Genomic DNA, 25,898 nt, shown 5'->3' on the forward strand with positions numbered 1-25,898 from the left:
GGACGAAAATGAATACGTCGCCGTTCTAAGTATCTACTGGAAACTATTACCTTTACAAAATTTTGGGTAAGTTGAAGTTAAATAAATTCTAAAGATAAGTATATGTTATATGCACATTTTTTTTATATATTTTTTAAGTATTATTTTTAGAAAAAAAATTAATTATTAAATTTGTAAGACCTATAAGTAGATTCTTATTGGTTCTACAAATTTAATAATTAATCTAAAAAAATGATATACAAGAGATGTGCAAAAATTATTTTTCTAAGTGATAATTTTTTTATAAACTTACCTGACAATCAATGATAATATTTATCATATCAATTATTAAAATATGAATTATTACGTAAGTGTTTATGTTACATTCATTTTCGTAAAATCCAGATTAACGCCTTGGCTTTGCTTGGCCACCAACTTGTCACCAACCGGTTCTTTTGGAGCCAGGTTTTTTAGCTCAGGTTAACTTCCTAAAGTTTCAAGAATTATAAAACTTATAAATTAAATTTCATAAAACATAGAATCTATAATTATACTTCAAATTTTAGAAGACCGTAATTTGCTTTAATCATGGGCCTAATGCATTTTTAGTGGTCTAATGGGGATTTAATGGACAAATGAGAAAATAAAAGGAAAAAATTATATTCAGTGCTTAGGTTTTTGTCTCGTATCAATTTAGTTTTTAAAATTTTAATTTTGATAATTATAATCTTAAGCCTTTCTCAAGTTTCAAATAAATTTCTCTCATCACTTTAACTTTACCATGATTTTTTTTTTTTTTTTTTGCCTCGTACTGGTAACACATGCAACATGGAATAAGATTCTCTCAATTTCATTTAATAAAATAGATACTATCAATTTCAAATAAAATGTCAAGATTTTAAATTGATGTATCTAATCGTGTATATGAAGTCAATGTTGGCATGTCATTTAAAATTTTAAATAATGTAAAATCATGTACACCATTAGATGTTATCAACTTTAAATCATGATCGTAAAATTGATAGTATCCATTTCATTTTAAATTGAGAGGATCCTATTCCGTGTGACATATGCACGGTGTTAATGCCACATTTACAAACTTGCGGGTTTTTTTTTTTTTCTATTCAATAATAGGACTGTTATTGGGAAAAAATAAAATAAAACGGGATGGGTTCCCAACAACAAAACTCAAACGAAAAAAGGCAATGCAATGCAATGATAAAAGCGAACAGTAGACAATGGATTTAAAAACGATCAAAGCCGCACGAAGTGGTAAACAATGGCAAAAGTATTCGATTATGAGTCTCAAGCGATAAATGCAACAACCACCATTAAGTGGTTGTTGCAAGGAAGTATCGTCAATAGCCAAACATAAATCATCGAAGATGAACGAATGTTGGCTACAAAAGTCACCACTAACAAATCATTCCACATAAGTCCAAGGGAGACGGCAACCCAAACATCACAAAGCAAGCTGTGAAAAAACACCAAAAAAAATTAGAAATGCAACAAAACACCATAAAACAATTTCAATTGCAGATGAGGACGATGACGCTGCAATCTGGAAAGGCCACGCGCAGATGAGGGGGAACCACACATTGGCGCGTGTGATGACATTCGCTAGCAAGTGAGATCCACACCTCGGAGCATGGAGGCCCAGGAGCACGAAGGTGGGACGCGTCTAAAGTCAGGGCTGATGGTAGGGTTAGCAAAACGAGTTATCGTGTCGAGTTCGGGTCGACTCAATTGACTCGCCAACCCGTTTAGACAAATTCGAACCCGACACGATTAGTTAAACGGGTTAAGACACAAAACCCGAACACAACACGTTTATAAGGGTCATAAAAGTGTTATAAATGAGTTGACGGGTCATAAACGAGTTGATGTGTCATAAACGGGTCAACCCATTTAGCATAAACCCAAACCTTATAATTTTGTGTTGTGTTCATGTTGGATTCGTGAGTCATATCAAAATTTGCTAATCCTAACTGACAGAGGTTGTCAAATATGGCATTGAAAAAATCAAATATGTGAACCTCTACAAATTTGTGAAGCAGACGACAGGGGGGAGGGGGATCTAAGGTGAAGAGCATCACAACGGCAAGGAACGTCAGGCTGAAGGTGGAGGCTGAGCTACAACAATGTTGTTTGGAGGAAACAGAGACAACAATTAAGGAAAACACAAGGAAGGCATCGGGAAAAGGAGAAAACAAGGAAGGACAAGAAAAAGGAACAAGGAAAAGGGAGGAGGGAATGGAAGAGATCCATCCCTCCTCCTTTGTAAAACCACCAAAGGTTGAGGAAAAACTTCACTAGGAAGTGAAAAAGCCTTATTTTGTTTAGAGATAAGGATGACGTTCTCCCTTTAGAGGGAACCTTACAAACTTGTGAGTTGCGACGCTAGTCAAGTGCCTCCGTTAAACACTATTGATCCTTATGTAGTTTAAAAAATTTATTTATTTTTTATTTAAGTTTCAATTTGTATTGTAGATGGTACATACCTTACTTATCACTAAAAATAAAGATGGTACATCCGTCCAATTTTCGTCCATAATTTGTGATGTAAATTTTAAATGTACTCGCAAGTGTACAAATCGTTTGCTATAAAGGGTTTTGCAAGTGCGAGGTCGATCCGACAAAGAATTGTATTTTTGAAAACAAATTTATGACTAAATTAATCAAATCCTAACCTATTTCCAAAAATTAAGAGATTTTGGTAAATAAAAGAAAAACATAAGTAAAATAAAACAAAACAAAAGGTACTAAGGTTTTAGAATCCACACCCACCAAATCATAATAATATATTCTCATGTTCATCAATACACATCCGAAGTTCTCACCATACAAATCTTATGTATGTTCTACTATGCTTCAAAAATTCATTAAATCATTCAATGAATCCGCTCTTTGCACAAATCACAAAAGATATCCAGTTTAAACCAAATTATCAAATATATCCGTAGAACGAAACACAATGAATATCCAACGTTTTGATAAATAAAAATCCAAACAATCAATTATGTGAAATTATCTCAAATCATCAAATGTATCATTGAATTACAAAAGATATCAAAGAATCATCCCACAGATTGAAAAAAAATAAAACATTGAAAAAATTAAAACCAAATAAAATCGGATAGTATAAACTTACATGAAAATATTGTTGCTCTTCATTGATGAGGCTTCATCCTCAACCTTAGTTGAAAATCTAGCTACACATGATTATTGAAAATAAAAACCTACCCTAAAGAAAAACTAAACTAAAAAGAAAAAAATATATTTGGTCTCTAGCTTCTCACACTTTTTCTTTAGGCTTAGAGGTCTATTTATAGGGAAAGAACAAATCCTGGAAGCCCTATAATTTATAGAAAAATTGGAGGTTAGTCTTATAGTTTGAGTAGGAGACTCAAAACTCAATCCAACAAGGAAAATGACTCCAAATTCGTCAAGATTTGCGGTCTTTTATTGCGAGATACTTTTGGCATAGTAAATGTTCGAATTAGAAAAATCATATTTCATAATGATTTGTAGAAAATTGAGTTATCTTTCCAACGCTGCTTGATTCACCTTAATCAGATACTTGAGTTAAAAGTTATGACCAAAATACTGTGACATATGCAGAATCTGAAATTTAGTCCAATCCGATTTTGACTCCAATTAGAGAAATTTCTCTTGATTTGGTTGAACATAACCACATTATCTAAGTCTTCTCAAAGTGTGCTTTATTTCACCATAAATCTATTGTTTTTTCTCAATGACCTGGAAAATACTAAAATATCAAAACTAACAAAAAACATTAGAAAATAACAAAACTAAAGGTTTAGTAAATGCAAATTAAGGGGTCCACATATGCAATATTTGAGACTCATCAATTTGATGAAAGTCTACGTTAATATCATTCAAAAAGGGATACGTGTCACTATGGCTCATAAAAAAAATTTAAAAATAGAAAACTAAAAAACTAAAATAAAATATAAACAAAAAGAAGTTTAGGTGGGGTTCGGCAAAAAGAAAAAAGAAAAACTTAAGATTTTGCCCTTGAGGTGGTTGAAACCATCCTCATTTTGCTATTTGGGGGTGATCGAACCACGTGCATGGCCATTGAAAATGGTTCGGCCACCCCCAAATTGGCCATGGGGTGGCTCGAGCCACCCATTTAGCACAATGCCACTCCCCAAGAGTCTACTTTAAAAGGAGTAATGTTTTTTTTTTTTTTTTTTTTTTTTTTTTTTCCTTCATATTTATGCTCTATTTGTTTTGACGTAAAATGATTTCCGTCGTAAAATATTTTTTACGAAATCATTTTAAAAAAAATGATTTTTCTTGAAAAGTGAAAATGCAACTATCGCCAGAATCCGGCAACATCCGGTCGCCGTTGCCGGATTCCGGCGAGCCTGTTTAGCTGGATTGGCCAAAATGGCCTGATTCCGGCCAGGCTCTTACAGACCCGATCAGATCCGGCCGGATCTCGACCATTTTTGGCAAGATCTGGCCGGCTTCTAACCATGGCCAGATTCCGGCCAGTTTCAGTTGGAATCTGGTTCACCGGCATCCGGCGACGGTGACCGGATGTCGCCGAATTACGGCACCGGCAATATTCCAGTGGCCGGATATTGCTGAATTCCGGTGCCTCCTGGATTCCAAATACTAACAATTGCCAGATTCCAGCAATTAGATATCAAACGTGCGTGCAAGGACGAAGAGTTTAATTTCGAAAAACAATTTACAGTTTTAAAAACCGTAAATCGTTTTCCAAAAATTAAAGAAGCTTTTACGATCAAACTAAAAATGATTTTAGTTGACTATTATTTTCGCCTTTACTAAACACCGTAAAATGCTAAAATCATTTTACGCCAAAACAAACAAAAAAATTATTTTACATTTGATGATTTGTGTGATTTAAATGGTTGTTTTATGTTAGCCACTTTGAAAAAAAATATAAATAAAACAAAATTACTTAAAACACGTCACTTAAGCCAATATAAAATTAGTGTAATAAATATGTGTGAAAAATAATATTATTTGGCCAAAACATACTACAAACTTTAGAAGACCATAGTTTGTTTGTTTGTTTGTTTTTTTTTTTTTTTAAAGAAAAGAATACCACAATTTGGTTTACTGGTGGGCCAAATGCATTTCCGGTTGGTCCGACAGGGCTTTAAGAGTAACGTTAAGAACTATTTTTTTAGTAATGTTACACATCATCCTCTTGTCCTCCCAAAATTGATGTGGCTCTTAAAATTACCATTAGATCAAAATCCAAGAGTGATATATCAAAAATTCAATGGTGATTTTAAGATCCACATCAATTTTGGGGGGACAAAATGAGGACAAGGGGATGATGTATAGCATTACTCCTATTTTTTTTGTTATTTTTTTATCTTATTGAAGTTGACGTGGCTTTTAAAATTACAATTGAATCAAAATTTAATAGTAGTTCATCCTAAAGCTAACGATGATTTAAAATCACGTCAACTTTAGAAGAATAAAAAGAGGTAAAAAAAAAAAATGGTTTATAGTATTGCTCGAGCTTTAATGTATGTATAAAATAAGAAAAGAAAAATAGAAAAATCATAGTATGCCACATCATTGGGTACAGACGGTTCCTTTTACACCCGCAGAAGCACCATATCATCACCGCCCCAAGCTAGGCCTTCACAATCTCAGCTCAGAAAGCGCGGGAAAATTCCCATACCCATTTGGCGCCTCTGAAGCCCTAACTATAAACCTCTCTCTCCCTCTCTCTCTGATCAGATCTCTCACAGCTGCAGCAAAACCCCTCATTTCTCTGTCTCTATAAATCCGAAACCAATCCAATTTTCAAAACCGTAACGCTGACAAAAAGTGAAAGAAAATGGACACGGAGGGCTTATCGGTGATCTGCGCGGGTCTCGGAATCGCCGAGGAGGACGAGAACGGCAATCGAATTGGCTACATAAAGGGCGAGTACTGTCTAGGTATACCCTCCATTCACGCTCTCCACAACTCTCCGTTTGGTTTATTGGAAAATGTGCGAATCCTTCGAAGGAAAAAAGAAAGCCGTGAATTTCATTATTCGTGTTTTTTCTTGTAATTATTTATTTTTTCTCTGATATGTTAGTGAATTATTAAATCAGTCGGGCTAAACTTTTCGATTTGATTCCTTAAAAATAGAAGGTATGGAAAATTATTAAGTCTAAGTTTGTCTTTTCTTGCTCTTGCTGTTCGATACATATTTTTCATGAAGTTAGGTAGAAACCATGCTGAATCATTGTATCAGTTTTTGTTCTTTCGGGTAGAATTTTGGCAATTCGAAATTTACGATTGTAATCTTTTGGTGCAAATCCATGACAATATTTAATTGCTGAATTTCATAAATATGAAATTAATCTCAATTAAAGTTTTTTTTCTTATTGTTTTGATCTGATGATCAATTTTCGCTAAGCCATTGATTCTCTGCAAATGGGGTTTTCTATTCTTTTTTTTTTTTTTTTTTTTTGTTAAATTACCTAGATCAAATGTTTATTTCTAATTGTTTAGCTGTTACAATTTTTTTTTTTTGTTTGCTTTATATTGTATTGTGTTTCAGAAATCGAAAAGTTCACCTTAAGTAAGACAATGTGTCAGTATCACTTGAGAAGAGGGTTTTGTTGTTCTGCAGGTCTAAATGATGGAAACCATAAGAATTAGGATTTAATTTAGTTTAATTTGTACTTACATAAAAAATAGTTTAATTCCCTGCAATTTTATCAATAATTGAAAAGGATTTAATATCATTTCACCCTAGACTTTTGTGGGTTACTGGGTTGCAAAGGTTTGAGTGGTTTTATTCGTCATATTTAATTTTAAATTCCTACGTTTGGCAGATAATTTGAAGGATTTGCTGAGGTTTTTGAGGCGTGATGATCCACAAACTCGAGATGTGTTTAAGCAAGTCTGTAAATGGAACATTGTATCTAAAGATTTGATACCTATTATTGAACTCTGCCAAGATGATTCTAGTTTGGTTCTAAATGCAGGCAGGTTTTGCTTATTTCTCCATCATGTGTTTGGAAAAAAAAACATAGGATCAGTTTATTATTATTATCATTATTGTTACTATTTTTTTTTTCCTGTTTTGCAGTGAAAGTTTTGGTGTTCCTTGGCATGCCTATTGAGCCTACATCAAATGATATTTCACAACAGATAGAATATCTATGGGGGTTGAAGGCTTCAATTACATGTAGTGACGTTATTGCAGTGATAGTATCGCTTCTAGAAAGCCCACTGGAAAATTTGGAACGGTAAGGATTACACATATTCATAATCATAGATTTTGCATCATTTAAGCCTGGTATTGATTTTTTTGTTGAACTGCAGCTAATACAAGTGTTTGGATATTTTACTTTTTAATTATTATCCAAATTTTTTGCCACAAACGAATTGAGGGCATGGTTCTAGTTGATTTTCCTTATATGTAAGTTCCTTGTATGCCTCTTCAAATTGATTACTACCTGTGAATGTCTTGTTGATACTCATGAGTTCTGTTCATGCCTTAGAAACACTAATTTTATTCTCATTTCCGTTTCTTTTATTTGTAAAAGTGAATATTAATTAAAAATGCTTCATATTTACTTACCCATGTTGGTTGTCTTTAAATGTTGGCTCTTATATATATATGTTACTTATATTACTTTTCACTGCATCTTGACATGCCAATTGTTCATGCATCATAAGTTTTTGAGATGATTATCATTTCCAAAGTCTTGTTATCTTCACATTGTTGTTGTCCTTATTTATTTTAGCTCTTTTTATTTGTTGAGTTAGTGACTAATGCCTGCTTCTTTCTTAAAATTGGTTTTATGAGTAATTTTTTGTTACACAGTGAAACATTCACAGAGGATGACTGGAAATTGATGCAGTTGGTGCTTACGTTATTTCGAAATATTCTAGCTATTCAAGAAATCTCATTGCAGCAGAAGGCTGGGGGGTCTGCTAGTCAATTTTTATTGCTGAGAGATAGATTTCTTGAACTTTTATTTCACGAGAATGTAATGGACTTAATTTTAGTCATAACTCAGCATCTTGGTGGTTCTTGTGGCTATCTCCATCAGGATAACTTACTTTTGCTGGAGATTTTCCATTACATTTTTATGGGTCAAGAGCCAGAGTTGATTGCCAAGGCACATCTGAAGGGTTTTAAGGTTGGTTTCACTTCATCTCTTTTCAGTGTCTTTTATGGTAACACTAAAAGTTTGTCAAGCTGGCCAAACTTAAGGAAAAAAATAGGTAAACAGACACGAACAGGAAAAATCAGAGATAAAATAAAGCTTTCTTATGAATTGGTGACTCGTTTCCTTCTCTTCATGTTATTGGCTGTTGAGTTTTGCAGTATCTGAGTACTGATATCATCTTTCACCTGTTGTACAGTTTCTTGTTTGGCATGCATGTGGTAGTGCAATAATAATACGTTTTGTCCATCAGGTGGATGAAGACAACAAAGCTTCTCTGGGTAGTCTCAAGTCCATTATGGAGGAAGAAGAGAAAAGAAGGCGTTCTAGACTATTGAATATGGGTCGGCATTCACAGTTTATTGGGACGTTTACACGGCTTAAGATGGTATGAAGTTCCACTGCTGCTGATACTAGCTAGAGTTCTGATTTAAAGTTTCAGTAACATCGGTAGTTTTTACTACAGGATGGTTCAAAGGCAGTACTAAAGGGGAACCCGGCTTCTGCATCTCAAGATACCATGCTTAAGCCACACAAGATTCCCCGGGGTCCAATAAAAAGGATTGCGTGGGATATTGGAAGATTACCTTCAACAGAGGATAAAGTTTTGAAGTTGCTTCATGGTTTTGTGAGCCAGTTTCTATCAGGGGGTTACAATGGCAAGTCTCTTGGAAAATGCCTATTTTAACTTGATCTTTGTTTCTTTCATATTTTAATTGTAATGTTCTGACATCGTAATGCAATCCAAATTTTTATCAGTTCTAATGCAGTCAATTCGTGAGGATATTGGAAAGGAAAGCCATGCAATTCAGAAGAGTGATATCATTGTTTTCTTTCAAGTTGCTCAGTTTGTCACTTCCTTTCAATATCACAAGTTTTTGAATTCTCAGGTGAGACATGAAATCTTGCATATTCTCATCTCTATATTTTTTCATATACTTGGACATATTTCTTTTCCTTGGACACATTAGCAAGAGGTTAAATCAGCCCTAAGTTTGAAGAGAGGTTAATTTACACTTTCATTAAATTTTTATTAACATCTTTGTAACGATATAATATGCTCCTTTCTGGAGTTCCTAGGCATGATGAGATTCTTTTACGAGTAACTAGCTCTTCTTTCTTATAGTGGGCCCACCAACAAGGTTCCAAAATAGTGGAAACATAGTTCTGATTATATATGTTGTGAGCTTCAGATGTATCTATGATGGAGTATCTTAACTGGGAAAACTTGGTTCAATGAAAGATTTGTCGTTACATTTGCCTTTTCAAAATATTAGGGGCGCGTTATGCTTTTAATGATATTTGTCGATTACTTAAAATAAATAAATAAATAGGCTTATTGGAAATTTTTTTGCATGTGTAAAGGATAAAATACAGTTTTGGATTGAAAACAAGAAAACACAATTTTAAGCCTTGGTTCCTTTCTTTGTTGGTAAGTTATACATTGCACCCAGTGAATTTTGAATCCACGAGCTCTCAAGCACTTTGTTTTTATAAAGGGAGGAAATTTTATTCGAGCTCATTGGTTTAAAGCGCTGTTTTTGACATGTTATAGCATTTTGTTTGAAGTTCTATTTCTTAATGTCTAGTTTGACGTATTTTTTGTTGCTCAATAATTAGTTGTTATTTCAATATTCTTTTTGCTATAAAATATTTTGAAGTGTTCTTTTGGGTTTTCTGTGGTTTAACAGCCAAATGTGGGGGCAGACATTTCTGAAGCTTTTGTTGATAAAGATGCTAACAGCATAATTTTTAGAGGTGATATATGTGGACCAATCACTGAATCGATGAATGAATCAATGTTCCAACTAGTCATTTTAAAGTGGCGTGATGCATTTGATGGGTTGAAGGAAACACATGACTACAAATTCCTCTCTGCAGCTGGTTCTCTTATGAAAACTATGGTGATTTTTCCACCTTCAACTCAAAAGTTTACTAGCTTTGTTAGCCTGACCAATATATGCCTCTGTAGTTTGCTAATTTATGGATGATGAATCAATAAACATTTCTCTGCTTCCTTAGCATCATATTTTTACCTGCACTAAATGTGAAGACATGTAGCGGTTATGTGACTATTGCTTATTTATCTGTTATTTCTTTTCTCCCTGCAATAAGAACACATAGATCCAAAAGAGCACCATATTATGCGACTGGAGGAATTGGGCTTCTTATAAAACCTTAGATGATGGTTGTTTGGAAAAGAGAGTTTTTGTGGCCCAGTGTATTTTTACACGACAGATAATTTGATTATTTTGACAATTGTAAGGAGAGGTTTGTAATAAATGTTTGTTGTTTCCTAGATTGGAATTTAATTCTGAAATTTTGCCGTTTTGTTAAAATAAACAAAATTTTCTATAGCAACTCAAATTTCAAATATGAGAACTTGTATAGCAATGCACTGAAGGAGTGCCTTGAAATTGAATTATCACAAATCATAGATACGACTTTGCTAGCCCACAAATATATTTAAGGCACTAAAGGCAAGGCAAATGCTTTGTAGATAACATACATGGTGTCAGCCTAATCCAGCTCTTTTGCACAGGATAGGTATAGAATATCTTATATAGTCCAGAACCTCTTGTCCTATCCAGGAACCCAAAAGTGTTCTATACAGCAATAGTCACTCTAAGCTATGAACAATTTTCTAAGCTATATAACGTTGGAATTTGTTTGTTAGTTTGCAACGTGCTGTCAGTTAGATGTTCCATTCGTTAACTGGGACATTGCTTTACCTGCCATAAAAAGTAGAACAATCACTTCTCATATTGGTGAGGTGGAGGATGTTGAAGGGTTGGCCCAACTTATGGGTTGTAGGGTTGGATCGCTACCTATGACATATTTGGGTATGCCTTTGGGTGCCTCTTACAAGTCCGTTCTTACTTGGAAAGGGGTGATTGAGAAAATGGAAAGGAAGCTGGCTGGTTGGAAGCGTATGTATTTGTCAAAGGGCGGTCGGTTGACTCTTATTAAGAGCACGCTGTCCAATATCCCCACGTATCTCTTGTCGCTGTTCCCTATTCCTTTGAGGGTGGCTAATCGTCTTGAAAAAATCCAGAGGGATTTCCTATGGGGTGGCATAGGGGATGAGGCCAAATTTCATTTAGTGAAATCCGTTGCATTCAGGTGGGTTGGGAGTTCACAACCTTTCCCTGTTTAACCAAGCTCTTTTAGGTAAATGGTTGTGGAGATATGGTAGGGAGAGAGAGGCTCTATGGCGTTTGGTGATTGACGCCAAATTTGGGAGCCTAAAGGGTGGGTGGTGCTCTATTGAGGTGTCGGGTTCCTATGGAGTAGGGGTTTGGAAATATATTAGGAAAGGGTGGGAGAAGTTTTGTAATTATGTTCGGTTTGTGGTAGGGGATGGATCATATATCAGTTTCTGGCATGATCGGTGGTGTGGGGAGATTTCTTTGAAGCTTTGTTTTCCAGTTCTGTATAGTCTTGTGAGGAACAAAGCGGCTATGGTGGTAGATAATATGGCTGTTCATAATGGCAATATTCATTGGAATGTTCTCTTTACGCGGCAATTACAGGACTGGGAGTTGGAGATGGTGCTCTCTTTCTTCGAGCGGTTGTACTCCACTCCGATTCGACAAGGAGAGGGTGACAAGTTAGTTTGGAACCTCTCTACAAGGAGCTATTTTGAAGTAAGGTCATATTATGAAGCACTTAGTCGGAAAGAAGGTCCATCATTCCCGTGGAAGAAGATATGGTGTGCTAAGGCTCCGACAAGGGTGGCGTTCTTTGTATGGATTGCAGCTTTAGGAAAAATTTTGACTCATGACAATCTACGAAAGAGGAATATTGTGGTTATTGAGTGGTGTTGTATGTGTAAAAAGAAGGGGGAGTCTATTGATCATCTGTTACTTCATTGCGACACCGCCCGTGAGCTTTGGAGTTTTATGTTTTCTTTATTTGGAGTTGAATGGGTCATGCCACAATCGGTGATGGGTTTGTTGACTACTTGGGGTGCTTTTCGAGGGCATGGCCTAGCAAAAAATGTTTGGCGTTTAGTTCCTCACTGTGTTTTGTGGAGCATTTGGAGGGAGCGGAATGCGAGGCTTTTTGAAGATGTCGAGACTGTAATGGTAGTTTTAAGGAAGCGTCTTCTTAACACGCTATATCTATGGATAGCTCCCCATCTTTGCCACCTAGGTGTTTCTACTTTTGTAGACTTTCTTAATTTATTAGTTGTTCCTCCTGTTTAGGGGCTCTCTTGTATACTTCCCGTGTATTAGGGTTGCGCTCCTCTGCGCTTTTTTATTGAATTTTAAATTACTTATCAAAAAAATTTTGTGATCCACAAAAAATGAAATTCAAGCTACTCCTTGCAGTAATCTTCTTTCTGATTTGTAGCCTTGCCTGTTTGCAGATTTGCATGCTAGATTTGGTGCTTAAGTTATCGCCAGACAACTCCAAGGAATCTCACACAGTGCGCATCCTTCTTTACAAGTTATTTTATGATCAGACAGATCACGGGATTACTCAGTTCCTCTTAAACTTGATCAAAATGTTTGACACTCACAAACAACCAAAAAGGTTTTTCCTTTGCACATTGACATCACAAAATATTTTGTTTGTTTATCTATTTTTTTTAATCTCTCAAATGTGGTAGCAGGGAGTTTCCTCCTAGTAGTTGAATTCAATAGCAGGAGAATTGATTTTGGTTTATAGGCCTTCTTTTCTTGGTAGAGTATTTAGATTCCTTTCTAAATCATTCATGAAGGTCTTTCATATGCACATATGCATATGGCAGCTATACCCACAATGAAAGTTTGTGGTATGCCCTTGAATGTATAGGTGCCAGATTCCACCCCGGCTATTAGGGTCCCCATGGTAAATATGTAATTCTACTCACACATATGCATGTAGCAGCTATTCACATAATATAGTTTCTATTCTTTCTTGACTGTATTGGTGTCATATTTATGATCTTTTTCTTCTCAGTGATCTTGCAGATTTGGTAGAGATAATTCATAGTATTGTGCAGCTCATGGAGAACCTTCAAGAACGTGGAACATTGAGGGTGTGTTATGCTTTTCTCATGCTTTTGTGGGTTAAATTTAGATTGAAAAGCTTTTTTTCTTGCTTTCATATTATTCGGTCTTATTGTTTGTGTCGCGGAGAAAGTAAATGGTACAAATTTGGCAGATGGAGTCACTTCTAAAATTACATTTCAACAAGCTTAACTAATATTTCTGTTGTTCCTCACTCTAGTTTGATATCTATTGTAAATTGAAACACCTCAAAGCTAATAATTTTCTTCCACTAAGTTTATAACTATACCAAGTACAATCATGTAAAAGTGCATAAACATCTTCCCTTATCAATTTGTAAGAGATGTATCTAAATGATACTTTTTTATATGTCATATTTTAAATAGAATATTGTTCTATTTTCCTACAGATGGTGTATCATTTTCCTTACTAGACGTATATCTAACAAGTAAAAGTTGATTTGTATTTCCTGGTTTATTTTGTCCTTTTTGAGTTGGTTATGAATTCATTGCATTGTCTTTTATCTTGAGCACGGCAATATGTAATGCTATAAAATGCTACTTCTGCGCAGCTATATACTCTTCTATGGAAAGAGGTTTTCATTGCAGCATTTATTCTATAATCAGTTTGAATTTATGCATGCATCTTTTGACTTGAAAACTGTCCGTGATACTGATGCATCCATTTTTCTTTCCATTTGCTAATGCTAGGAAAATGTATTCCATTATTAGCATATGTGAAGTATCTCTTAGAATAAGTAATTGTTTTGCTTATTTTCTGCCTATTTATTTATTTATTTATTTTTTTTTCATGGATAGCCTAAATCAGTCTAGGATAGCCTTTGTTTTGAATCTCCACTAAAACCTCTTCTCATTATTAAGGTTTCTAGAAAGTCAAGGAGAAAGAGAAAGAAGTCGTTGAGCAACAAGGAAGCGGAAAATGGACTTCTGGGAGATCATGTTACCATTCAGAATGAGATTGGCATCTCTAATGGTGAGCAATCAGTGGATATGAGCATCGGCCAGAAGGGAAGTCCAACAAATACAAATTCTAATGGGAAAGAAAACATTGTTGGCCCTTCACAGGCTGATGAATCTGAAATATCTGTGTCGGAGTCAGGGAACCTTAAAGGCAGTATGTTACAGATGGGTAACAAAAGTGCTGATCATGCTAATGATGATCTCTGTTATGGCACTGGTGATTCTTCCGGTGAGGAGCGGCTAGATTCAACTGATGAAGTTGATTTTAGAGTGTCCACTTTGATTTCTGCTTTTGCAAGAGACAACATTATTCATAAATTGTGTTGGCTGCTTAAGTTTTATAAGAGCAATTCCACCAGTACAAATCACTACATAATATGCATGTTGCGGAGGATTACTGATGACTTGGAGCTCTCTTCAATGCTTTATCAGGTTAAAATTTGTAATGTACTTACCTTCCAAAAAAGTAGGAAAAAGCACAGGATGTCCTATCTATTAAAAGACAAATAATCTTGCTTCTTTCAAGCTGAAATTTCCCTTTTTACAAAATATAACTATGAGGACATCCATATTTTCCCAAAGATAAAACTAATCCAAGTTATTTATGAATATATATCTCATCAACTATTTTTATGGACATTTTGCAGTTATCAATCCTCACCACGTTCCAAAGTATCCTGGTTGAGCAGAACTCATGTCCATCAAAAGAATATGAAAATATTGTTGATTTCTTAACGAGTTTGGTGAGAAGGATGCTAAGAAAAATGAAAAGCCAACCCCTTCTTTTTGTGGAAGTTCTCTTTTGGAAGACCCGCAAAGAATGCCATTATATTAATGCTGAATATTTAGTGCATGAGTTAGGTTCTTTGAAGAAAGAAAGTAGAAACTGGGAAAATATTTCCATGAGTGGAGAAATTGGTTCATCACAGGCCAAGGAATGGACCCGAAGAAACATAGCAGATGCACTTGGTGAAGATGAAGCTGATGTTGTGATCTCTCATGAGCAAGGATATGAGAAGTAAGACTTATTCTGGAAACTTGATTATTTGTCTAGTCTTTATTTTTTTTTTCTCGACCTTTTCATTTTCTATTTCTTACTGGAAATACTGCATCTCAAGCCATCCATTTGTAGGCTGCCTTGTTCAGAGATACTGTTTATCGAAGTTTGTTTATTGAGAAAAAGGAAAAGAAACAAAGGAAGTTTGTTTTAATTGAACAGTGGTGCCGCAAGAAAATGAATTATTAAATACCCTTTTATTTGTAGTATTGAAGAAAATTCTGGCAAAGAGGAGGGAGGCGTCACATCCATTTCAGAGAGTGATATTAATAGAAAAGAAATTTCTGATAAGTATGCCCTCAGAATTATAGTTCTTGGGAATTGGTATTGTACTTGAAGATTTTCATGTATATGAAACTCCTTGATGCATTTTGCTGTTTCAGTAGGGACCAGTCCAACAAGGAACATGAATCTGAAAGGGCCCCTAGAGGAAAGAGAAGACTTTTTCTTAATGGTGAGATGGAGACAAAAATTAAGGATCTCTATGAGAAGTAAGTGTTCTTAAAGCATTGCTTTCAATAGAGCTCTTAGATTATCACATTTATGCCTCAAATGATCTGAAGCGTACATAACTTTGAATGCCTTTTTTTTTTTTTGGGTGAATTGATTAGGTATTCTTTAGTAGTCTCATTTTATTCTCATCCTGTTCCTTCTGAACTCTTTGCACTAAATCTTTTTTCTGACAAATGTGGCTATTTTAGATTCAAAGATGATCAACATTGTAGTTGTCGAATTGCGGAAGTTCTAGATCCTGATGGTAAAGTTTCACCAGCACAAATTTCTAATAAGCTTAGACAGCTAGGACTGAAAGTTGCACCAAGGAAAAAGATGCGATATGTTGATGAGCATGAGGGTGAAAAAAAATCAGCAGAAAGTATTAGTAATTGTCATAACTCGGATGATTTAGAAGGAAGTTTGTTGAATCGACCCTTGTAAGTATTAATTTCATGCTTTCCGGATATTGCAGATTATATTTGCTTTCGATGAGCTTGTTTCTAAAGCAGCAGTATTGAACTTGCAAAGCATGATCCATATAAAATGCATTTGGTGTTATTTATTTAAAGTCTGAATTCCTTGTTGACTAATTGTCCCTTCCATTTTGGAATAAGTCTGTAATACATGCATTTTTTTTTTCTCTTGTTTCTTATTATATTTTTATAGGCACACAAAGAAAAGAGTCCGAGCCTTTAGTGAAGATCAGGAAGCTATGATCAGAGCTCTATATGAGAAGTGAGTGTTACTTAGCTCAGTTGCTGGTTACAATGTCAGCTTAAATTTCCTTTTACTAAATAGACGCTCAAAAGCTGATAAAGATATGCTGGAATATGTTATTCCCTTTTTTAAAAAATAAAAATAAAAAAGGGGGGTTTGTTTCTTTTACACAGATTCAAAGAGCATAAGAGATGCAGCTATATGATTGCAAAAGCATTGGATGCAGATAGTAAATTCACGGCTGTCCAAGTTTCTCACAAACTTAAGCAACTTGGTCTATGTGTTCCTCAACATAGGAGATTTGAAGCTAACATGCATCTGAGGGATGAGAATCTTAATGACTCCTTTACAGACGAAGCTCATGATTCTGATGATGAAACATTGTTATCGTTAATGAATAGGTAATAATATCATGTTCACGAGCAGTATCCAGTGCTCTTTCATGTTCACAGACAGCATCCAGTGCTCTTCTTGATGTACAGCCCTGTGTACATCTTCTGCTTTTAATAATCTTCATATTATTGAATATCCATTTTTTTTTTTGGGTACTAAGCTCATTTTATTCTAATACATCCCTTTTCAGTTGTAATTTTTATTCTGCTTTGTGAATTTGCAAGTGACGCAATTTGTTAACTAAATACTTTTGCGGTAATCTTTTAAATTTTACGACTGTTCTGGTTCTTATGGTAAACCGTCAAAACATTTTTGTTGAAATCCGTCATTGGTTGGAATTATGAAATTTTGTAATGTTCTAAAGTTCCGCTGCGTTGTGTAGATGACATCAGACATGGTGATGGAATATTCTCATGTTATTATTATTGCTCACATGTAGATATTTACCCACCCTAATCATGTGACTCCTGGGATAATTTTCATAATTTCATGCATGCATCATATTCTATTTTGTTCGGTAGTATTTTTTGGAAAATAGTTATATATATATATATATATATATATATATATATATATATATTTATTTCTTTTAGCTACACTGCAACATTTAATTAGAGTTTCAGTGTGTTAAGCTTGTTCATTACTTTTCTTCTTGTATTTTCTTATAGTACTTGTTGATTTAAAATGAATTCATCTTTTGGACATAGGAAAACTAAAAGGCCCCTTCCTCAGTCGAAGTATGAGAAGGTTGCAGCCATCTCGATTCAGGGGACAACTCAAAATGATTCTGGAAATAGAGCTACCGAAGGTGTTATAGAACGGTATTTTGCTCATCCACTATATTTCTTCTTGACAGTTACTGAACGCTATTCAACTTATTCTACCAACCTTATATTGCTGTACATATCATTCAGACTGAACTAGGAATGTTAGTGTCACCTTTTTTTATTTTCAAGTAGTAACTGCATCTGCAATCGGAAAGGAATTCTTGGAAAAGGAGGATACGGGTGCTGTTGAATGTGTATGGTATCAATATAGTTGTGATGTTGGTGTACCATGTTTGAAGTATTTGCATACTTTGAGATGAATAAGAAGTTAACAGTTGGCTTAAAATCTGAAAAGCATTTCCATTTTTCCTTGGAAGAGACATGTTATCTTGCGCTGAATGAATGACATCTTATCATCTTTCTAGAAACTGTTTTCTGCATCTAATCATCCTCACTTCCCTAGGATGCATAGATATAAATAAACACCAATTGCCTTATATTTAGAATTATTGTAGTTGAAGCTCCATGTCCATTTTAGATTGAGTAGGCTAGCACTAGCAGTTAACATGAAAGCCAAAATTGCAAAGTGGATCTAATGTTTGAAGAGTAAGGTTCTTGATCTTCCATTATAAGTCGGCAAGTCACTCCTAGAAAAAGAGAAAAAAAAAAAAAGTTTCAGAATTCGCATATTCAACAGTACTACTTTATGGAGGAAATAAGGTGAAAGAAAAAAGGAGATATAAAGACAGTTGATTGAGCTTCTTAAGTTTACCTGCGTTTACAGACAGTTTGCAACAGTGGCATGCAGGAATAATGTCAAATAAAGTGTTTTTTTTTCCCTTAATAAAGGTTATTTATCTTTCCCATTGTTACAGTGCTACTTTTTAGTTCAAAATCTGCATTTCATTTTCACTAGGCTGTTAATATTTATAAAGGTGTGTCATATTTATTAAGCCGGCTATTTCTTGTAGAAAAAAAATTATTTAATAAAGAATGACCTCAGATATTTACTTGAGGTTGGTTGCCCCGATAATTGTTTGTGATGGGAGTAGCTACAGCAGAGCTTCCATTGTCAGGAATGGTCTATTAAGATTTATCACTTTGACGTAAAATTCATCCTACTTCATCTCTTTTCAGGGATGTTAACGACCAATGCAGAAGGTTGGAGCCTGCAGGAATCGATGTGGATGATGCTTTTAACCACGGCAATCTGAATGGCAGTGCAGAAGCCAAAGTGACTTGCATGGGCAGTGGAAATTTTTTAGGCGTTGCACCTTTGAACAATTTAGATCATTTGTCACATCAGCAAGTGGATAATGAGTTGGGAGATTTGAGGGATGAAGTGGCTCTAGTTGCATCTCCAAAGAATGCTCTTATTAGGGCTGGTAGTGAAAATTTGTTAGGTGTTGCACCTGAAAACAATTTAGATCATGTGTCACATCAGCAAGTGGACGATGAGTTGGCGGATTGGGGGGATGAAGTGGTTTCTAGTGTACCTCCAAAGAGTGCTGTAATGAGAAGGAAGTTGAGGATGGTACTTGATCTTGAGGATGACTGAGACTGGAGTGTGGTCGATCAGTTTTTCTCTTATTTTTAAAGCTTTATAATTTTAATAAATTGCTTCTATTACTATATAATTATGTATATTATATATAGCATTCATGAACTTTGTCGTTACCTATGATCTTGTCTCATCCAAAGTTTTTCCATCCCAACCAAAATTTTGAATTAGTAAAATCCCATATTTTGTCGGTTGCATTTCTTTTCTTTGTTGGGGCCATAACTGTTTAGCATATCTTAGAAATATCTAGATCTCTCGGGGAAAAAAAATAAAGAACAGATATCTTTATCTTACAATGCTCGTTTTTAGTGGAATGATCTCTTATCTTTATCTTACAATAGATCTCAGCTTCCTTGAGATATATTGACACAAGTTTTGGCCATCTTCAATTGGCTTCCTCGTCTTTCTTCTTTGAGATACATTGGCATAAAACTTGGCTTACCTGAGTGATGTTTACAGTTGTGTAAAAGCAATCTACATGCTCTGTTACCTGATTGATTGTGAATGTTATGCCATGATGCCATCACACACGTAAATTTTATAGAGAAATGTTAGTAGAATCATCTGTAATTTTTCATTAGTTGGAGAGGTTGATTGCCAGATTTTCATTGGTTGACCGGATTTCTCTAATTTTTCATTCTTTATTTGAAACTAACAGGTTGTTACTTATGTCTCCAATAGGAGTTTAAAAGAGAATTAAGGAAGATTAAGAGAGATTTGAGAGAGAATTAAGAGAGTTTTGAGAGAAAGATTGAAGGAAGAACATGAAGAACAATTGCATTCAAACCCTTGGCAATTCGAGGAGCCAATCCCTCCGTATCCAATCTGTTAACAACAAGACTGCATGAACTACCCTTTACAAGTTTCCTTATTTATACCCCCGCCATACAACAGAATTAACAACCAAGCAAAATACCACAACTATACGACAACGTTTTGACAGAACCATAAACTGTACAACAGAAACATAAGCAACAACTAATCCAGCTGTAGCTTAAGTCCCACGCCAGCTCCTTAAGCAATGAACCGCCACGTATATAGGAAGCACCACGTGTCATCTTAAGCAGAAGGTCACAGCTTACAGAAAATGAGATAAATTGATAACGACAACCATTGGAGTCGTTTTCTTTTTCGCTGCTTTTTCTTAATTTTTGGTCGTAAGCCATTTAACGGTGGGTGGGTGGGATGGTTTCAACTTTCAAGCCTTTTTCATTCTAATTAATGCTAATTGAACTCATTAAAGTTGAACCATTTTAAATAAAAACAATTATTTTAATTTTTTTTTTCACTTTTATATCACATTAATTATTTTTTATTACTATTCAAATAAAAAAATTACTACAAAAAAATTATTATTATTATTATTATTATTATTTTTTTCACTTTCTCATAAAAAAAAAATTTCAAACTTCTTGTTCTTTTTACTTTATTTCACGTAAGTCACTTTTTATTAGTGGAAGAGAGTCCCCGTCAACAATTTTTCATCAATTTTTCTAGAATCTCAGCAATTTCGTTAAATGAATTCTCCATGAAACTGCAGTGTTCAATAGTAATCTGTTCCCAGGAGAAAGTTGGAAAAGGGCCATTCTTGGACAAAGACGTCAGACTCGTTGATAGTCTAGTCTTTCCTGAAGCCTCTGCCCAGTCCTTTCACTCTCAACAATTAAAGTTTGTTTGACGAAAGATGACAAGTTGACTGGTCGAGTCTTCTTCGAAGCTTTTGTCCCGCTCTCATTTCACTAAAAATGAATTCCACTGAAACCACTGAAAAGCGAACCAATTACACCCATATTTATGTTCAAAGATCACAAAAAGCTCTGTCCCTCTATATTGTTGCACTATGCCACCATTATATTATTTATATATATCAGATCGAGTAAAATCAAAAACCTCTTATAAGCATCTGAATTACCTTGATCTTTCAGATAATTTGTTATCTGGAGAACTCTCTAGTTGTTGAAAAAATATGCCAAATTTGATGGTGCTTAATTTGGCAAACAATAATCTCTCTGGAAGAATATTTGATTCAATTGGAGGAATTTGTGATTATGGTGGAACGCCTCGAACATTGCATTTGCAGAACAACAGTTTCATTGGAGAACTGCCCCAATCATTAATGAATTGCTCTAAAAGAAATCTAAAACCTAAAATAAATAAAATGAAGAATAATAAAATAAGAGAGATAAGAGATTTTACGTGGTTCGGTCGATAACCTACGTCCATAGAGTAAAGCCCAAAGGGCTACATTGTTGCTCTTATTGCTTGGTTAATTTACAATACAAATGATCCCTATTTATAGGAATATAGAGAGAATACAAAATGGTATGTAATAAGGAGACTATAATCAAATCAGAATTGAATGTATTTAAATCTGATTTGATTATAATCAATTACAATTAATGAGGATTAAATCAAATCCTACAATATATGGAGAGTACCGTAATATACGGTATCAATATATTCTCTAACATCCCCTTGCAAACTCAAGGTGGAAGATTTTGAAAGCTTAAGTTTGATTTTTTTATTTTATTTTATTTTATGTTGGGTCAAATATAACCCAGTTTGGAGAACAACTTTCTTCTTCTTCATCTTCTTCTTCTTCGAGCCAACTGTGGGCTAAATAAGCTTGGGTAGTGAGGTTTCAGGTAGTACCTCGAAGGCTAAACACATAATGGGTCATCTATGGACCAAAGAAAATGAGCCAACTATGGGCTGAAATGGGCATGAGTTTTTAAAGAATACCTCAAATGCTAAAAGAAATGTGTGGCCATCTATGGGCTAAAATAAGAGCCAACTATGAGCTAAAATGAGTTTGGGTTTGAAACAATACCACAAAGGCTGAATACAAGTAATGGGCCATCAAAGGGCCAAAAACAATATAGGCAACTTTGGCCTCTTTTAATGATTTTTTTTTTAATTTTTTTTTTTCATTACATCTGCATGACGCTACACTCATTCGATTCAAGTCATGCACAAAAATAACCAAGCCTTTCTCGATTTCTTTACACGTTTCCCTTTTTTTTTTTTTTAAACCAAGAAAACACTAAACTGAACGGTTTGAAAAACCAAACGAAATACCTGCAACTAAACGGAGACCTTCGTCTCCAACAGCTTGCATGAGACTTGCCGAAAACTTGCCGGCACGACTAAATCTCGCCGGAGAACACCACAGATCGCCTGGAACGTCGCCGGACCACTCAAAAGCTGGCGAAAAATATCAAAATACCACAAAAGCCGCTGACAACCATGAAAACCACCATTAATGGCCAAACGTCGCTGGGGAACACAACAGAACCGCCGGGAACTCGACAAAGACAACCAGAAGCCGCCTCAAATGATTTGAAACTGCCAGAGTAGATGAGAACTTGCCGATGACACCAACTAGGATCGACAAAGAGCCAATCTACAAACACCCACCGTGAAAACACACTGAAAGAATATATATATATATATATATATATATATATATATATATATATATATTTTTCATCTAGTCAAATGCGACCAGTAAGAAGATTTTTTTCTTTTCTTTTCTTTTCTTAGGAACAATACAAAATCTCCTCAAAACGAAATGCAATTTTTTTTTCTTTTCTCAGGAACAGTACGAAATCTCCCCATAACGAAATTTCTCCCCTTTTTTATTTATTTATTTATTTTCTTCCTCTCTCTCTCTCTCTCTCTCTCTCTCTCTCTCTCTCTCTCTCTCTCTCTCTCTCTCTTCGTCATATACATTGCAATATCTATGGGGATGAGATTTGCAAAGCATTGACTATAAGAAAACTGAAATAAAAGAAAATGAAAAACAAGAGAAATAAATCACATGACCATTGGATCGAACACTGGCGTTAGCCTATAGCTCTGATACCATAAAAGAAATCTAAAACCTAAAATAAATAAAATGAAGAATAATAAAATAAGAGAGATAAGAGATTTTACGTGGTTCGGTCGATGACCTATGTCCATAGAGTAAAGCCCAAAGGGCTACATTGTTGCTCTTATTACTTGGTTAATTTACAATACAAATGATTCCTATTTATAGGGATATAGAGAGAATACAAAATGGTATGTAAGGAGAATATAATCAAATCAGAATTGAATGTATTTAAATCTGATTTGATTATAATCAATTACAATTAATGAGGATTAAATCAAATCCTATAATATATGGAGAGTACCGTCATATACAGTATCAACATATTCTCTAACATGCTCTTCATTGAGGGTATTAGATCTTGGAGAAAACAAACTCTCTGGAAGGATATCAGCATGGATAGGCACAAGCCTACCACATTTGGTGGTCCTTCGCCTACTATCAAATTTGTTCGTTGGTAGAATGCCATTGCAATTATGTCATCTAACATCTCTTCAAATCTTAGATCTCTCTCACAATAATATCACAGGAACTATACCTCTCTGCCTTAGGAACTTCACTGCCATGGCTCAAAAACAAAATCTAGATGTAAGCATCATTTATTCTTTTACTTCGGTTCAGAACATTGATGAATTTTCCTCGTCTAATTCTAACTATTTTGATCATACATTGGTAATTATAAAAGGAAAATATCTTGAGTATAAGAAAACTCTTGGACTAGTAAAAATCATCGATCTTTCAAGTAACAAACTAAAAGGAGAAATTCGTAGAGAAGTATTAAGTCTCTCAGGATTGATTGGGTTGAACATATCTAAAAACTTGTTGACTGGCATTATCCTTAGGAGCATTGGTGATTTAGACAGATTAGAGTCTCTAGACTTATCAAGAAATCACCTTTCAGGCATAATACCACCAAGCCTAGCTAATTTGAGTTTTTTAAGTTACTTGAATTTGTCAAACAACAACTTCTCAAGTGGAATCCCAACAGGAACTCAACTCCAGAGCTTTAGTGGTTCTGCCTATGCAGGTAACCCATATCTTTGTGGCTTGCCTCTTCCAAAAAGGTGCTTAGGAGATGAATCAGTTCCAAGTCCAAAAGTTGGTGGCAAACAAGGAGGCAATATTCAAGAACATGCAAACTCCAACGAACGTCTATGGTTTTATATTGGCATTACACCCGGATTCATTGTCGGCTTTTGGGGAGTTTGTGGGATGTTTCTGCTGAAGCCTTCTTGGAGGCATGCCTACTACCAGTTCTTCGACAGAATTGGAGATAGGCTCTGCATAACAATAGCTATCAACATGGCCAAATTGCTGAGGAACTTCAAGACTCGCTGTCAACAAGAAACCCTTTAGCTAGTCAAGGTAGAAATGTTATTCTCAATCATTGCCCTTTCTTCCTAATCATTCATGCATGTAAATTCATTGTCTTCCGTAATGGTTATACAACTGTTGGGTTTTGTTGAAGCTATGTATTGATTTTTTGGGCTCTACATGAGAACAATTCTTTTTTCTTTTCTTTTTTTTTCGTTTTTTTTTTTTTAAATTATTATTTTTTATTATTATTTTTTATTTTTTATGGCCTCTTTTACCTTGTCGTTAGTTATTTTTGTAGGCCTTCTGTTTTGATGGCTGGCTTCTTGTATTTTCGGGGGTTGTATCTGTTTTAGTTTCTGTTGTGTTTGTACTTTCTCATCTGAAAAAAAAAGAACTCTCTTTTCCTTTCAAACAATTCATTGTTTTTCTATATATTAAACCAAAAGAATACTTTTTGAGTAGGTGACAAAATAATATTTATACATTTTTAATATTTTTGGTTAGCAGATTTCCAGTGGATGGTGAATGCTTACTTTGCATGAAGCTGTATCTAGCGTCTCCAGCCTAATGATTTTCTAGCTTTTACCTTGGTGCTGATATCAAGAGTTGCTGCTGCGCTGCAGCCTGCACATGGAAACATGAGTGTCTACTGTTCTCGAAAGGACCAGTTTGTAATATTTGGGTGGATCTGTCTATATGCTTTGTTTTATCACCTTATGTCTATATTTCATTTTAATATAGAAAATGTATAAGAAACAAATATTTTACATGTTTCTGTCTATGCTCTATATCTATAGGATAAAGTTTAAATGACTACATTTTATTTTTATTTCTTATTGATTTTACAACACAAAATACTCTTATTTATAGGAGAATTGATACATATAAGTATGATAATTAAATCAATCATCAAATTTAATTACAATCAACCTATAAAAGATAAGTAATTTATAATATTATATTAATATATATCTCCTTTTAATATAGGAAATATATTACATGTTACGAACATCACGCTGTTCAAACATTTCATTCAATTTTTCCACATAGTACTCATCAATAGTTAGTAACCTTAATGTCCTCCTAAAAAACCGTTGTGGTCTCTCATCTTATAAAAGCAACGTTTTTGTATATATTATACTCATAAAAAAATAAAACACTTTTCGTCGCAATTCTAGTCAACTCTCTTGAATGATTTGGGTTTTCTTTATACATATATATATATATATAAAAGAGGAATAGTTTTTGACAGACGCTAACTAATGCTTCCCTTGAACTGATTATTATAAGAATTAAAGCATCTCCAATAGACCCTTCAAATTGCTAATAATAGCTATATTTCAGTCTCTTGCAGATGCTTCAAAATAAAACAATTTTTATCCATTTTGCTATATATAGTAATTAGTAAACTTTCATATATGAAAGTTCACTGTAATATCTTTTAGTCTTTATTTATTTATTTATTTTTATTCTTTTATCTCCCGTCTTTCTCCTTCTCTCTCTCTCTCTCTCTCTCTCTCTCTCTCTCTCTCTCTCTCTCAAACTTCACAATAAAAAATTACATAGAAAAATAGT

General features: G+C 34.5%; 2 protein-coding genes across 4 annotated transcripts; both read left to right on the forward strand.

Moving 5' to 3' along the window:
- Positions 1–5,609: 5,609 nt before the first annotated feature.
- On the forward strand, positions 5,610–19,236 carry LOC133858182 (uncharacterized). Of its 3 annotated transcripts, none has more exons than XM_062293667.1 (19): positions 5,610–5,936; positions 6,825–6,977; positions 7,082–7,241; positions 7,823–8,141; positions 8,422–8,556; positions 8,635–8,827; positions 8,928–9,058; positions 9,860–10,072; positions 12,541–12,707; positions 13,116–13,194; positions 14,047–14,577; positions 14,793–15,163; positions 15,410–15,493; positions 15,586–15,693; positions 15,904–16,134; positions 16,364–16,432; positions 16,588–16,815; positions 17,515–17,628; positions 18,712–19,236. In XM_062293667.1, the coding sequence occupies exons 1-19, from the start codon at positions 5,834–5,836 to the stop codon at positions 19,130–19,132; spliced, it is 3,810 nt and encodes a 1,269-aa protein (XP_062149651.1). In that variant the 5' UTR covers positions 5,610–5,833; the 3' UTR covers positions 19,133–19,236. The 3 variants fall into 3 exon arrangements, with proteins under 3 accessions (XP_062149651.1, XP_062149652.1, XP_062149653.1); XM_062293668.1 differs by having other exon boundaries at positions 15,589–15,693; XM_062293669.1 differs by lacking the exons at positions 17,515–17,628; positions 18,712–19,236 and having other exon boundaries at positions 16,565–16,756.
- Positions 19,237–23,570: 4,334 nt separating this feature from the next.
- On the forward strand, positions 23,571–24,362 carry LOC133861629 (receptor-like protein EIX2). Its single transcript, XM_062297423.1, has one exon. It carries the CDS (start codon positions 23,571–23,573, stop codon positions 24,360–24,362), a length of 792 nt encoding a protein of 263 aa, XP_062153407.1.
- Positions 24,363–25,898: the final 1,536 nt, after the last annotated feature.

Source organism: Alnus glutinosa, chromosome 1 (genome assembly GCF_958979055.1).
Source record: "Alnus glutinosa chromosome 1, dhAlnGlut1.1, whole genome shotgun sequence".
NCBI lineage: Eukaryota > Viridiplantae > Streptophyta > Magnoliopsida > Fagales > Betulaceae > Alnus > Alnus glutinosa.